Source organism: Hyla sarda, chromosome 6 (assembly GCF_029499605.1).
Source record: "Hyla sarda isolate aHylSar1 chromosome 6, aHylSar1.hap1, whole genome shotgun sequence".
In the NCBI taxonomy this organism is placed as follows: domain Eukaryota; kingdom Metazoa; phylum Chordata; class Amphibia; order Anura; family Hylidae; genus Hyla; species Hyla sarda.
Genome location: NC_079194.1, coordinates 200,196,206 through 200,212,123, shown reverse-complemented (window position 1 = coordinate 200,212,123; position 15,918 = coordinate 200,196,206). Strand labels below are relative to the sequence as shown.

At 42.6% G+C, this 15,918-nt stretch overlaps 1 protein-coding gene across 3 annotated transcripts in view; it reads left to right on the top strand.

The window, feature by feature from the left end:
* The window catches only part of C6H16orf46 (chromosome 6 C16orf46 homolog), a 21,866-nt gene extending 5,948 nt beyond the window's left edge, over positions 1-15,918 (top strand). For 2 of the 3 annotated variants that reach the window (XM_056526185.1, XM_056526187.1), the window contains 2 exons: positions 11,887-12,087; positions 14,824-15,918. In XM_056526185.1, coding sequence (XP_056382160.1) covers positions 11,902-12,087; positions 14,824-15,786 — 1,149 coding nt within the window. In that variant the 5' untranslated portion in view covers positions 11,887-11,901 and the 3' untranslated portion in view covers positions 15,787-15,918. Of the gene's footprint in view, positions 1-7,788; positions 7,913-11,886; positions 12,088-14,823 lie in introns of all 3 variants that reach the window. The other variant, XM_056526186.1, reaches the window with a different exon arrangement.

The following is a 15,918-nucleotide window of genomic DNA, read 5'->3' as shown; positions in this document are numbered from 1 at the left end:
ATAAAAAAAAAGTTAATAAATGTGATTCAACCCTTTCCCTAATAAAAGTCTGAATCACCCCCTTTTCCCATTTAAAAAAAAAAAAAAAAAACCTGTATAAATAAAAATATAAACATATGTAGTATCGCTGCGTGCGTAAAGGTCCTAACTATAAAAACATATCCTTAATTAAACCGCACGGTCAATGGCATATATGTAAATAATTTCCAAAGTCCAAAATAGCGTATTTTTGGTCACTTTTTATACCATTAAAAAATTTTATAAAAAGAGATCAAAAAGTCAGAGCAAAAAAAAAAAAGGTACAGATATTGAGATCACGGCACAAAAAATGAGCCCCATACCGCCCTGTATGCAGAAAAATAAAAAAGTTATAGGGTCAGAAGATGACATTTTTAAACTTATTAATTTTCGTGCATGTAGTTATTTTTTTTTTTTTTAGAAGTAAAATAAAATCAAACCTATATAAATTGAGTATTCTTACGACCGTATGGACCTACAGAATAAATATAAGGTGTCAATTTTACCAAAAACTGCACTGCATAGAAACGGAAGCCGCTAAAAATTCAGATTCGTCAGAGGGAAGGGGTTAACTCACTTGAGCACTTTTTATATTTGTGTGTTTTTTTGTACCATGATTTTTTAACATGAATTTTCATTAAAGTTTTGGACTTTTAAATTGGTTTTGGTGGAGCTGGACAACTACCTTCTACTATAGAAATGTATATGTTGAATGTAAACACAAGTGTAAATGGTACTCCTGTAGTTGGGACACATCTACAATACCACACACAGTACAAATGTATAAATGTAATGCTATATCTAGAGAAAAGAAGCTATTTCATGTCTTGTACCCCTTTGGGTACTTTTCTGACACTAAAGCATTGCCGCAAATTTACAATACAAAAGTGGTTAATGGAGGGTTTTCAAACACCATATACACATAAAAATATATACCGTATATACTCAAGTATAAGCCGTCCCGAATATAAGCCGAGGCCCCTAATTTCACCCCAAAAACCCAGGAAAAGTTATTGACTCGACTATAAGCCTTGGGTGGGAAATACATCATCCCCCCCCATGTCATCATCCAGACCCCTGTCATCATCACCCTGTCATCATCCCCCCCTGTCATCATCTCCCCCCCCCCCTTTCATTATGACTGCCTGTCAATCCCTTCTCAGTGGTCTTCAACCTGCGGACCTCCAGATGTTGCAAAACTACAACTCCCAGCATGCCCGGACAGCCATCGGCTGTCCGGGCATTCTGGGAGTTGTAGTTTTGAAACATCTGGAGGTCTGCAGGTTGAAGACCACTGCGGCCTTCGTCATCATCCAGACCCCCCTTTTGTTTTCTACTCACCTCCCATCAGTGGGAAGGAAGGGTGAACTGGTCTGGGCCGTCCATATTCGAACATCTATGCTGCAGGGACCGTCCGGTGGGAAGGTTTAGTCGTTCCGGGCTGTCCATCTTCACCGGGAGGCCCTCTTCTTCGCTCCGGGCCGGCCCCGGACTAATGACGTTGCCTTGACGACGACGCGCAGGGACGTCCGTGCACATGAATGTCCCTGCGCAGTGGCGTCAAGACAGCATCACTAGTCCGGGGCCGGCCCGGAGCGAAGAAGAGGGCCTCCCGGTGAAGATGGACAGCCCGGAACGACTAAACCTTCCCACCGGACGGTCCCTGCAGCATAGATGTTCGAATATGGACGGCCTGGACCAGTTCACCCTTCCTTCCCACCGATGGGAGGTGAGTAGAAAACAAAAGGGGGGTCTGGATGATGACGAAGGCCGCAGTGGTCTTCAACCTGCGGACCTCCAGATGTTTCAAAACTACAACTCCCAGCATGCTCGGACAGCCGATGGCTGTCCGGGCATGCTGGGAGCTGTAGTTTTGAAACATCTGGAGGTCCGCAGGTTGAAGACCACTGAGAAGGGATTGACAGGCGGAGATGGACGGACGGGACCATCCCCTCACAGCTAAGCCAGAAAAGTTTTTTTGTTCACTTGAATATAAGCCGAGGGGGCATTTTCAGCACGAAAAATCGTGCTGAAAAACTCGGCTTATACGGTACGTATATGTATATATATATATATATATATATATATATATATATATATATATATATAATATATATATATATAAAAATCAGCCCAGACATACTGCTGATGTTTAGATCTCTTTTGCAGAAAACTCCTTTCCGTTTCGATTTACCATTTTAATGTAAAGGGTGAAACATGTTTCCAGTGAAATGTCCACCCTATTCCACACAGAATGGATTCCTTGCAAATGTTACCTGCACATGTAAAATCCAAGGCCCATGACAGTACCATACATGTAGATAGACAACTCATCCACATACTATGAAGTACTATGAATGTGTATACAGAGCTGCAGTATGGATTCCTAAACCCAGGGCATATCAGTTTTTATTGGGGTATAAGCACGGCCCTGTTGTTGGTAAAACCTATATGCCCAGATTTATCAAACCATGTGAGACAAAAAAATAGAGAGAATTTCCCACAGCAACCAATCACAGCTCAGATAACGAGCTGTGGTAAAGTGAAAGCTGAGCTGTGATTGGTTGATATTGGAAAAATCTCTCCACTTTTTCTCTCACACAGTTTGATAAATCTGGGCTATTGTTGTGGATTTTCTGCATGCATTTTGCACAGCAATTCTCCCCCATGTGACTATACCCATAGATATTGGAAATGCTGTGAATTGTTCACTCAGATTAGTGGACGGAAAATCTACGGCAGAATACAGTAACAGCAAAGTAGATGAGTCTCCCTCATTCCGCCCTATTGTCTGGCCTCCAGTAACAAGCTGAAGGGGTGACCAGGGTTGACATTTCATCGCCAGAACCAGAAGAACGGGGACGCCTCTGCACGAAAGGAGATAAGGGTGAGTATGCAGATATCCCTGTTGCTTTAGGGCTGTATACTTTTCCGAAATTATCCATAATATATCAAACCTGTGTGAATTTATTATTAATGGCCTGTCAACAGTATATGCCATTAATTGCTGTTCAGCACCGCCACAACACCCGCATGACACTGTGAATGGGGCTGGAAGTAGTTGGCTTCATTCACTGTGTAGTGGTGGTGCTGCCCCATAACCTCAGCCGCAGTAACCAGGCCTGGGTATTATGCAGTGAACAGTCAACTACTATTCACTGTGTATTGCAGGTACGGCAGCTGAACAGTTGATCGTCGGTGGTGCTGGTAGCAGTACCTTACCGATCAGCGGTTGTTGGTCTGTCCTGTAGATAGGCCATCAATCATATTAGCCCAGAAAATGTCTTTAGGGTATATGTTCACACGTACATAGGGGGAGATTTATCATTGCTTTTTTTTTGTCTATGTTTTGGCGCAGTTCAGGCGCAAGCAGCATATTTAGAGACTTTTATGTGTCTTTTGATATAGACAGTTTCACTCTTTTTGCCTACCCGTAGAACTTTTTCTTTTTGACCATGCAGTGCTCACGTATTTATCATTTGTGACTATTGTCAAAAGTCGCTATTTTGTGCACAAAGGTACTTTTATAGGTGCAAAGCTACACCACCTAATTTCTACCTTCCACAATTCAACCTTTAACCTCTTGTGGATGACAGCCTCCCACTCCCCTTCTATGAGCTGAGCGCAGGTCATAGCTGGGTGGTCCTGGCGGCTATCTGCCACCAGAACCCATCTCTAATACCAGACATCACCGATCACTGTGATGCCCGGCTTTAACCCCTCAGACACCGCAATCAAATTTGATTGTAGCGTCTAAAATGCAAGTAAAAATATCCCGGCATCTCTGTGAAATTAAGTAAAAACACCTAACCTGCCAAATTCAGGACCCGGGAAAGTGTCTACTTTCATCTGACTACGCTCCCCCTCTGATGTCTAACATGATTGGCGCGGCAGCGTACGTCACCTCTTAATGATGACTGGAATTTTTTAGAAAGAGGATTTTGGAAGTACTAATTTAAAAAAGAAAAACTGTTAGTGTGTGTGGGTTTAGTGAGACTGCAGCCCAGGGTATGATTACGTTTCTGATCCTGTACCCTAAATCTGCCTCATTAAAGTGGTTCTCTGTTGAAAACTTTTAGTTATATGCCCAGACTTGGCAGTAAAATAAAATAAAGTGTATACATTCCTCCCTCCCTGACTGGCTCTGGTATTAGAGCGTACCGTTTGTGGCCACTGGCACTTGGCTACTTGGAATTGCAGATTGTAGCATCTGCAGCTGACGTAGCTTACAGTCCCGCTCTGTCAATTACTGACTGATGCCAGATGGGACAATGCTGCGGCCAGCGATTGGCAGAGTGGCACTGTGATCTACGTCACCTTTAGATGCTACAATCTGCAGTTCAGAGAAGACAAGTGCTAGCGGCCCCAGACATAACAGCCGGCAGCAAGGGACCCGTTTCTTTTGTGCCTTTTTTGGACAATCTTATTTTATTTTAGTGAACACTTGTTTCTTTTCTGTTCTATTTATTTTAGCTGTTCTGTGCTATTGAGAAAATGGCAAGTATTGTATTTGTACCCATCAAAGTAATGATAAGAGGAAGGCTGCACTCACCGCGTCCATCGCTGCATCAGACGAGGCTCCATGGGAAAGAGGGGATAGTAGACGGGGGCTCAGAGACAAAATATGCAAATATGTTATTTAATTTAGTAAAATAATTTTAATATGATAAACACTGCATTTCGAGTTCCTGAGTTGAGCATAACCACATATTAGCATTACATTAGTAATCTGTGTGTGCTTTTGCCTTGATAACCTAAGCAAATGGACTCCTAACACCATTTCCTTTAAATATCGCAAACGCATATTGTTATACCAATATTTAGGTCCCTAATCACAATCGCCCAGAATTCCCATATCTTGCAGTCCTACTGCGGACGTTCAGTGGTGCTGGCAAAACCATCAGCAGTAGGACTATGCAGACGTGCATTTTCATAGACGGCAATGCAGTTCTGCAGAATTATGCCCAAAGAACTTTCTCTGCTGTGATTCTGCAGTGTGCACAGAGCAGAAGAATCCTATTGAAAACAATGGGGCTCTGCTAAAAGTGGAATTTGTCTGGCAGAATGTCTGCAATGTGAACAAGTCCCTAAAAGGGGTACTCCCATAGAAAACCTATTTTTTTTTTTTTTTTTATAAACTGGTGCCAGAAAGTTAAACAGATTTGTAAATTACTTCTATTAAAAAATCTTAATCCTCCCAGTACTTTTTAGGGGCTATATATACTACAGACGAAATGCTTTACTTTTTAGATTTCTCTGATGTCAGGCCCACAATTCTATTCTGACCTCTGCTGTCAATTTTAGGAACTGTCCAGAGCAGGAGAAAATCTCCATAGCAAACATATACTGCTCTGGACAGTTCCTAAAATGGACAGGGAGGTCAGCAGAGAGCACTGTGGTCATGACATCAGAGAAATCTAAAAAGTAAAGCATTTCCTCTGTAGTATTTAGCCCCTAAAAAGTACTGGAAGGATTAAGATTTTTTAACAGAAGTAATTTACAAATCTGTTTAACTTTCTGGCACCAGTTGATTTAAAAAATAAAAAAAAAATTGTTTTCCACAGGAGTACCCCTTTAGGGACTTGTTCACACTGCAGAGTACCCCTTTAAAGCGTTTGGCTGCAGCTGCTCCAAGATTTTTTTTTGCATTGGTGCAAACAATTGATTTACTTTTTGGTTAACTTACATGCCATTTCTTTTGACCTATGTGCTGCAGTCATGTAGCTATTGTAATATTCATCCCCACTACATCAGTAATGGCTCTAGAAATGGGACCTTCATGATTTATGGCAGGTTATGTGAGAAACGTAAGTGTGAAGTACAAGTTGGTGTCCTGTGTAATTATTCACTGGCTGAGCCTGGTGTTCAGGTTCTACAGTAACCTTGCTTCGCTCGGGTTGTGCGTCATGCGAGACTCCTCTTCTAATTAAATCCCATTGATTGGCGCAGTCGCTCTGAAGTGAATTGTCATCTTTACATTTAATTCAACGCATTCGATGAACCTAGTTCTCTAGAATACTTGGCACAGTATTAATACCTTATTACCACCAAGGAAAAAACAAGTCACGGATTGGGAATTGTATTCCCACTGCACATAGTGCTGTCATTATGTGATGTTACACAGCTAAGCAAGGGGAGAGCTACAGCTAGAAGTTTTATCTCATATCTTAGCTCAACGTGCACCATCTGCAACACAAGCATCTATAATACACACCTGCATTGGCCGGGATCAGAGATAACAATGATTCTGGCTGTTTAACCCTGGCATCTAAGTGGGTTAAAGGGGTTCTCCGGTGCTTAAACATCTTATCCCCTATCCAAAGGATAGGGGATAAGATGCCTGATCGCGGGAGTCCCGCCGCTGGGGACCCCCGGGATCATGCACGCGGCACCCCATTTGTAATCAGTCCCCGGAGCGTGTTCGCTCCGGGTCTGATAACGGGTGACTACAGGGCGGGCGGCGTGTGACGTCACACCCCCGCCCCCGTGTGACGTCACGCTCCGCCCCGCAATGCAAGCCTACGGGAGGGGGCGTGATAGCTATCACGCCCCCTCCCGTAGGCTTGCATTGAGGGGCGGAGCGTGACGTCACACGGGGGCGGGGGCGTGACGTCACATGCCGCCCGCCCTGTAGTCGCTGGTAATTAGTCCCGGAGCGAACACACTCCGGGGACTGATTACAAATGGGGTGCCGCGTGCATGATCCCGGGGGTCTCCAGCGGCAGGACTCCCGTGATCAGGCATCTTATCCCCTATCCCTTGGATAGGGGATAAGATGTTTACGCACCGGAGAACCCCTTTAAGGAGTGAAGGGATCTCCTATCCATTTACACCCTCCCTAGTGACACAATCACAAGGTGCAGCATTGATCGCTTTCCAGCTAATCCCAGGTCTACCACATTACTGCACCTATTAGGCCTTGCTGGATCTGAGGTGTAAAGGGGAACTCCAGTACTTTTAAAACATATTCATATCTGCAGTGGAACTAAAAAAAAAATAATAATAATAATTATAATCATACAGTGAAAAAAACAAAGTTAGGGCATGGAACATATGACCTAAATAAAAATCATGATTAATAGAACATTTAACCTCAATTACAATTAATGAACAATTATTTTAGACCACACCCCTTATCCTATGCCATTGCCGCTTACAGTAAAACATAAAAAAAGAAAAACAAAACCAACAAACCAAAACTGCTTTACCAGGATCCTTTTTTGCTTAAGTCATTCCCAAATATATTTATAAACATTTTAAAAAGGTTTTACACAATTAAAGGGGTACTCTGGTGGAAAACTTTTTTTTTTTTTAAATATTTTTTTTTTTTTTTATATTTTTTTTTTATTCTTTAGTCAACTGGTGCCAGAAAGTTAAACAGATTTGTATATTACAATAGAAAAAAAGTTGGAGAGGCTCTTGTCAAACAAACCACCAAAATAACCCGGGCTACCCAATTTTGACACCTATACCCAAGGTGTTAGATAAGTGAACTGGTAAATAAAATGTAATTGGGGCTCAGGGTTTCGGACAAATAGGACAATGTGTATGATATGTAGAAATATATTTATTGAGCTACTAAAATATAGATAATCTAGTAGGATAGTGGCTTCTGCATCTCACAGGGCCCTTGTGAAGGCGCAGCACCAGCTATAAGTACTTAAAATATTTGAACAAGTATAGTACCGGTATCTAAAATATATAAAATTGTATTATAATAAAATGTAATAAGACCACCATATAATTATCATAAAGTCTCTTATTGTACAGGAGGAATGTCTTTATAGGAGAGTACAAGTTCATCCACGAGGCCTCAGCTCTGTAACGCCTCGGCTAGTGATTGGCTAAACAGGCAGGCCCTGCAATGATCACTTGTTTTGCAAACAGGAAGAAGGTGAACAGGAGTTTCATGATACCGGGGTCAGTTAAAGGGGTACTCCGCTGCTCAGCATTTGGAACAATGCCGGTAGCTTTGTGACATCATAGCCCTGCCCCCTCAATTCAAGTCTATCGGAGGGGGCGTGACAGCTGTCACGCCTCCTCCCATAGACTTGCATTGAGGGGGCGGGGCATGCCATCATGAGGGGGTGGGGCTATGACATCACGAGCTCCTGGCTCCAGCATTTGGAACAGTTTGTTCCAAACACTGAGCAGCAGAGTACCCCTTTAAGTATAGGTTATTAGGTTATTAATTTTTGCAAAATGCCGGATAACCTCTTTTAAATGGGTACTGCAGCAAAAAGTAACTTATCCCCTATTCACAGGATAAGGGATATGCATGGGGTCTGCCTGCTGGGATGGTGATCTCCTGAATGGGTCCCGGCTCTCTGAGAGGAGCGTGTGCTGTGTTGGCCCCTTCATTTCTATTGGAGTGCAGGATTACAGCAATCGGGGCTCTTCGGCGCTCCCATAGGGAATGTATGGAGCGCATGCCGACCCCAGCAAGTGCTCCTCTCAGAGAGGTCGGTCCCCCCATGCGATCTGACACTCATCCCCTACCTAAAGGTGTTTTTCCCACAAAGGACACTTGTGATTTATAGGACAGGTAATAAGTATTGGCTATAGGTCAGATCACTGTGACCCACACAATGATGTGAACAGGAGTTCCCCAAATTATAATTAGCAGCAGTCAGAGCTGTACACTGCTGCTCCATTGAACTCTGGGGGCTGGGCGATGTTAGTTAAGCAATTTGCTATGGGAGAACCCCTTTAAAGTACCTTCACACGTGTACTATATCTGCAGCTGATATGATGCTGTTAAATCAATACAAATAAATAGTTGAACACAGCAGCGGATACAGTATATGTGAATGTATCCTAAAGTGTTCAGATGGCTGTAATGTCCAGGTAATGAAGCCTTTTCTAGCATTCCTCTATATGCACCTCCTATAGCTGAAGCCATCTGGTCCCTCTTGGTTGATCAGCCAAGGGTGATCGTTAATGGTGCTTGTCCTATTTAGCTTCATTATTATGTGTACAACATCTGACAGCAGGCAGGTCTAACACAATGCTACAGGGGAGGGGAAATCCTGGTGTACCCGAAAATCTATGCAAGTGCCTACATTTTTCACTTATTCTATATTGAAGTTTAGGAAAGTTTTGATTTACTTAGTAAAGTTATTTTATCTCTGCTCTAAGGCTGGAATACACGCATCTTTTGGAAAACTAGTTGCACATAAATGTAAGGGCATAGTAGTGCCAGCTCACTATGGTCTGTGTCTAGCCTTTATACGTTTAAAAATGTCTTCTTCTGACCCCTATAACTTTATTTTTCCGCGCACAGGGCGGTTTGAGGGCTAATTTTTTGCGCCGTGATCTGAAGTTTTTATCAGTACCATTTTTGTTTTGATCAGACTTTTTATAAATTTTTTAATGGTATAAAAAGTTATCAAAAATACGCTATTTTGGATTTTTGGCATTTTTTTTACGTGTTACGCCATTGACCGTGCGGTTTAATTAATAATAAATTTTTATAGTTCGGACATTTACACATGCGGCGATACCACATATGTTTATTTTTATACATAGGGGGCTATAACACTGCACACACTGATCTTTTACATTGATCACTGGCGTGTATTAACATGCCATTGACAGTGTTATCGGCACTTGACTGCTCCTGCCTGGATCTCAGGCACGGAGCAGCCATTCACCGATCGGACACCGAGGAGGCAGGTAGGGATCCTCCCGGTGTCCTGTAAGTTGTTCGGGGCGCCGCAATTTCATTGCGGCGGTCCTGAACAGCCCGACTGAGGTGCCGGGATACTTTCAGTTTCACTTCAGACGCAGCGGTCAACTTTGATCGCCGCTTCTGAAAGATTAATACAGGGCATCACTGCGATCGGTGATGTCCTGTATTAGCCGCGGGTCCCGGCCGTTGATGGCCGACGGGACCGACCCACCGCGTAACCCTGCGTTATCCCGGGAGCCGGCGGAGTTGAATCAACTGGTGCCAGAAAGTTAAACAGATTTGTAAATGACATCTATTAAAAAAATCTTTATTCTTCCAGTACTTTTTAGCAGCTGCCATTGGTCAGAATCAGTTCTGACCAATGGCAGGGGATAGGAGGAGATCGCAGCTCTGCGACCTCACTCCTAGCCCTCAAGATGATCGGGGCTGTCCCTGACAGCTCCGATCATCGCTATTTTCCGGGTGATTGGGTCACCAGAGACCCGATCAGCCCGGAATAGCAGAAAATCGCATGTCTAAATAGACATGTGATTTTCTGCAATCGCCGACATGGGCGATGTGACGGGGTGCCTGCTAAATGATTTCAGCAGGCATCCCGATCCGGTCCCCAACTGGCTAGCGGCGGGGACCGGAATTCCCACGGGCGTATCCATACTCCCTCAGTCCTTAAGGACTCGGGATGCAGGGCGTATGGATACGCCGTGTCCTGAACAGGTTAAGCAGATTTGTAAATTACTCCTATTTACAAATCTTGATCCTTCCAGTACTTATAAGCTGCAGTATACTACAGAGGAAGTTCTTTTCTTTTTGAATTTCTTTTCTGTCTGACCACACCTCCTTGTCAGAGCAGGTGAAAATCTTGGACAATTCCTGAAATGGACAGAGGTGTCAGCAGAGAGCACTGAGGTCAGACAGAAAAAATAAATTCACAAAGAAAAGAACTTCCACTGGAGCATACAGCAGCTGATAAGTACTGGAAGGATAACGATTTTTAAATAGAAGTAAATTACAAATCTGTAACTTTGTGGAACCAGGTGATTTAAAATAAAATAATTGTTTTCTACCGGAGTACCCCTTTAAATCTAGCTGTTGTCCAAGATAACACTTGTCTTTATAAAATATGACATCATGCTTATAGCTTTATTAATGCCCTTAAGCAAAGCAATAAAGAATGTAATTCAATAGACAGTGAAATGTCTGGAACACAACAGATTAAATACATTGACAAATGTCATTTTGCATTGGGAGACACCTATAAATCAGATTAGCCCTTTAGCGCAATGGTCATCGGGCTGCTTCTCTATGCAGTAGAACAGTGTTTCCCAACCAGGGTGCCTCCAGCTGTTGCAAAACTACAACTCCTAGCATGCCCGGACAGCCGTTGGCTGTCCGGGCATGCTGGGAGTTGTAGTTTTGCAACAGCTGGAGGCACCCTGGTTGGGAAACACTGCAGTAGAGGTTAGCAATCGGGAGGGCTTAGTTCAGCCAGGTTATAATTTCTCAGCGTTATGGAAAAAACTTCTTGCTGCAGATTTGGAAAACTGTGTGAATGAGCCCTAACTAGTCTTAAAGGGGTACTCCCGTGGAAACCTTTTTTTTATTTTTTTTTTTTTAAATCAACTGGTGCCAGAAAGTTAAACAGATTTGTAAATTACTTCTATTAAAAAAAATCTTAATCCTTCCAGTACTTTTTTGGGGCTGTATACTAAAGAGAAATCCAAAAAAAGAAATGCATTTCCTCTGATGTCATGACCACAGTGATCTCTGCTGACCTCTGCTGTCCATTTTAGGAACTGTCAAGAGCAGCATATGTTTGCTATGGGGATTTTCTCCTGCTCTGGACAGTTCCTAAAATGGACAGCAGAGGTCAGCAGAGAGCACTGTGGTCATGACAGAGGAAAGGCATTTCTTTTTTTGGTTTTCTCTTTAATATACAGCACCTAAAAAGTACTGGAAGGATTAAGATTTTTTAATAGAAGTGATTTACCAATCTGTTTAACTTTCTGGCACCAGTTGATTAAAAAAAAAATAATAATAATTCCACGGGAGAACCCCTTTTAAAGAGGTTGGTCGCCATTCATTTGTTTTTTTTTGAGAAAAACACAGTGTTACTTACTAATATACAGTGATTTATTTTGTGATAAGTTTGGTTCTAAATTTCCTTTTTTATATTGCAGATGTAACCCTAATCCATGGCTATTCAAGACAATGATTCACTACTAGAATCACTGCAAGACTGTCCACAAACATTCTGCTCTCCTCGAGATGAGAAATGGGAAAAAGACCTGACGGAAGCATTGGTGGAGATCAGTGAGAAGATTCTGGAAGATGATCAAAAGTCCATAGAGTGGTTAATAGGGACAGGATGGGAAGAAGCTGTGAGTAGGTCACATTTACCTTGCAGGAACACAGTTTTAATCATAGGTTGTAACATTCTACTTTGAGTACATTCTCACCTTACTGCAGATTTCACAGCATGTACTATCGGGTGTTTGTGCTAGATCCACACACATACACTTAGGGGTCCAGTCCTGGGGGGGAAAAGTATGGGACCTCAACCAAGATTTCCACTCAAGGGCTGGTCCTGCAGGACTTCTGCTAATGGGAACAGTGTTCGTGCAGGAACTCAGTTCCCATGCGTTCCTGCAGGACTTGAGCCCTGCATACACTACTAAGTGCGGATTTCACACAGATTTTCATGTCTGAAATTCACATAAAGTAAGGTTTAGGTGTGTGTGTAGGTCTCTTGAGTACTGAATTCTGGGACCCCCCCTGTGATCTCCGGAACAGGACCCCAGCTCTCAGAGAGGAGTGCATGCTGTAGACGGAATACACTATTTTGAAGGGGAGCGACGAAGATACCCAAGTACAGCAGTCTTGCATCCTGGGCACTCTCATACAGAGATAGAATGAATGTGCTGGCTACAGCTGAGAGACGGGGTCACAGCAAAGTATAGGGGATAAGATGTCTGATCACGGGGGTCCGGCAGCTGGGACCCCTGTGATCTCCGGCACAGCACCATAGTCATCCAGTGCACAGAGCGAACTCCGTGACTGATGAGGGGGCGACCACAGCCGTGACACCCCCTCCATTCACGTCTATGGAAGGAGGCATCACACCCCTTCCCATAGACATAAATGGAGGGGGGGCCTGGTGTGACATCTCAAACATGGACGCTTAAAGCTTCTGTGTTCAGAATGCCGTGCTGCCGGCTAAGAGATCGCGGGGAGCCCCCTTTGGACAATGTTCGCCAATCTACTACCCTGTACAGCAGTCTTCTATTTCTTATGCCTTTGTATACATTAGCTTACTTTATGGGCTTTATGTGACAGATGGCATTTTAAGGGGGTGTGTAATGCTTAGTTTGCATCTGCAGTTTGTAATAGGTACCTACAGCTTCTGTTATGTGGGCACCTATTTCATATTGCTTTGGACAACCAAGCTATTGCTGAGCTGTACTATAAGGACCATGGGGGGTATTTATGAAGCACTTTTTCTGGGGTTTATTTGGTGCAAAAATATGGTGCAGTGCGTTTTTTTCCGCCTTTTGTTGCGCCTTTTGATTTACGCACATTCCTTTTCTTGGTGGCACTGTATGTGTTTTCAGTCGGGTTTTTGCAGTGGTCAGGAATTTATGAAGATGGAACTTTTTAAAAGGTGCAAAATTTGGCACAAACCCTTTAAAAAGGCACAAATCACCTCAAAAGTAACATAGAAAACACACATTATAAAAATGTGTTCAAATTACTCAATATATGCAGACCGCCTGTTATTGAAATATATATATATATATATATATATTTTTTTCCTATAAAAAAAAAAACTTGCGCCTTTTTGTAAATTTGGTGCAGTGAGTTAAAAAGCCACCCATGAAAAAGAGGAGTAAAAAAAACTCATACCACAGCTATTTATCGTAAATACCCCCCCCCCCATGAGTCCAAGACATTGCATACTTGTGATGTAGAATGGAAGCAAAACCAAAAGAAGGTAAACTTTTTCCCCAATTCTTCACATATTGTTATGCTGTATATTCCCTATATCATTCACATCTGCGTCTCCACTTACACAAAGAGCCTCAGAAAAAAAAAAAACTCAGAAAAAATTGTGCACCATGCAGCACTATTTTGTCCAGTAAAGTGCCATAAACACAATGGCCCTTATTTACTAAGAGCGGAGTGTAGGTTTATTTGTGGGTTTTAATTCCCTACAATTTTTTTCCACAGTATTTACTAAAGTTTCCCTATATTTTGCCCCTTTTCCCTGACTGCCATGCCCCTTTTTCGGGTTTTCTTAGCAAAATGGAGAGTTGGGGTGCTGCACACCACGTTTTTGCAATATAGTTCCCGTATCAGGTTTTTGATGAAAAATGGATTTCTCAAAACCTGACTAAACTGTATCAAAACGGGTGTACAGATTTTAACCCATATACGGTTGAAAACCATATACGGTTTGAAAAATGATATCCGGTTGCATCTGTTTTTTTTAGGAAAAAAACGTATACGTTTTTAACTTTTCACTCCATTTTGAATAAACTTTCACTTGTTTGATTGAAATTCCAAGAAAAAAAAACCTGTGCAAAGTCAAAAACCGTATGGTGAAAACCCGGATGGAACCGTATGCACATACAGTTCTGTACGGTTCCCATTGACTCCCATGTTAAAAAAAAAAATAAAAAAAAGTATACAGTTTAATACAGTTTTTCACCGGGACCATAAAACGTGGTAGACTACGATTTTGGGTCCGGGTAAAAAACTGGACAAAACCGTATGAGATGCAAAATGGACTAAACCGGATGATGCGTTTGAGATACGGTTTACAATGTTAAGTCAATGCATACAGTTTTCTATACAGTTCCATACGGTTTTTAACTTGAAACCGTATACGGGAACTGTATAGCAAAAGCGTGGTGTGCATGTACCCTTAGTCAGGATTTTTTCAATTCTGGCGCAAATTCTGATGCAGACAGAATTTCTGGAGCAATGCACCAGAATCTGACAGACCCTTTAAAAATGTTTATGAAGCGTGCTTATGGATCTACCAAGTGTGTTTCTCCTTGAAGGTCTAACTAGTGTCATTGTGAAAAATTAATGCGTTGTGGTTTCCCATTTTACAGGCTTGTGGCTGGGGTCCAGTTTCAGCGACAGCATGTCTGCACCCTCAAAAGAAACAAAAGAAGCTGAAAGCAGGGGAAGCAATGGACTGTATTTTATGCCTACACCTGTGTTTTATACATGAGTGTAAAGATACAGCTGCTGAAACAAAATCCAGCACAGTCACCAACCATAAGGAGAAGTGCCCTGCTACCCCGCTACCAGCAGAGAAAGACGTGGGGTCTGGGTTTACAGGTCACTGCCCTTCTACTGCCATGGTTTCCAAAACAGAAACCTATAGTGACAAACAATCTTCTGTAGAAGCATCCATTAGAGAACAAAGACCGAACAAGGAGAAGAATATACAGAGAAGCTCTTCACCATTCACCGGGAGGGCCATTCCTGTGTGTACCAATTGTTATAATACAAAGGAGCCACTTAATGCCCCCATGTTACTGCCACCACTGAAAGCTTCACCCGGGAACAGCCATGCAGAGCAGGTGGCACGAAGGAAAGAGATTTTGCTCCAGCACTTGGAAAAGCTTCCCTCAAAAGGACTTATGGGTAGTACCCTGAGTGGACAGTTCCTCCACACCATTGACTTAAGGGTAGAGAGAAAACTACTTGAAGCCATGAGTGATCTTTCTCAGGAAAGGGTACCAGAACCATTGTCATTTGTCACCTCCTCCATTCCAAAAACACCAGTAAAGGACGCTGACCGTTTACAATGGCAGAAAGCGTTATTGCAGAAGTCTATTGCAGTGAATGCCAACTCTGTAAAACATGGAAGCAACTCTGCTCATGTGGGTTTTCTCCATACTAAAACAATGCAGAACAAGCGCAATATCCGCCCAGAAGTTAGACAGCAAAATGATCCAAGAGTTAGAAGAGCAAAGTCAGGCACCAGCCAAGTACCCCGTAACACAGTGTTACCCTCCCTAACTGTTACAAGAGTGGAAATACCGGTCAAAATCAAACTGTACTGACACTTATGTGAAAGAACAATGAAGTGATAACATAATTGGTAGACGATACATTTTTATCAGCTACCTCTGTTAATGACACATTAATCTTGTGCCAATAAATCCAATGCAGAAAAACTGATGTATATTCATTAT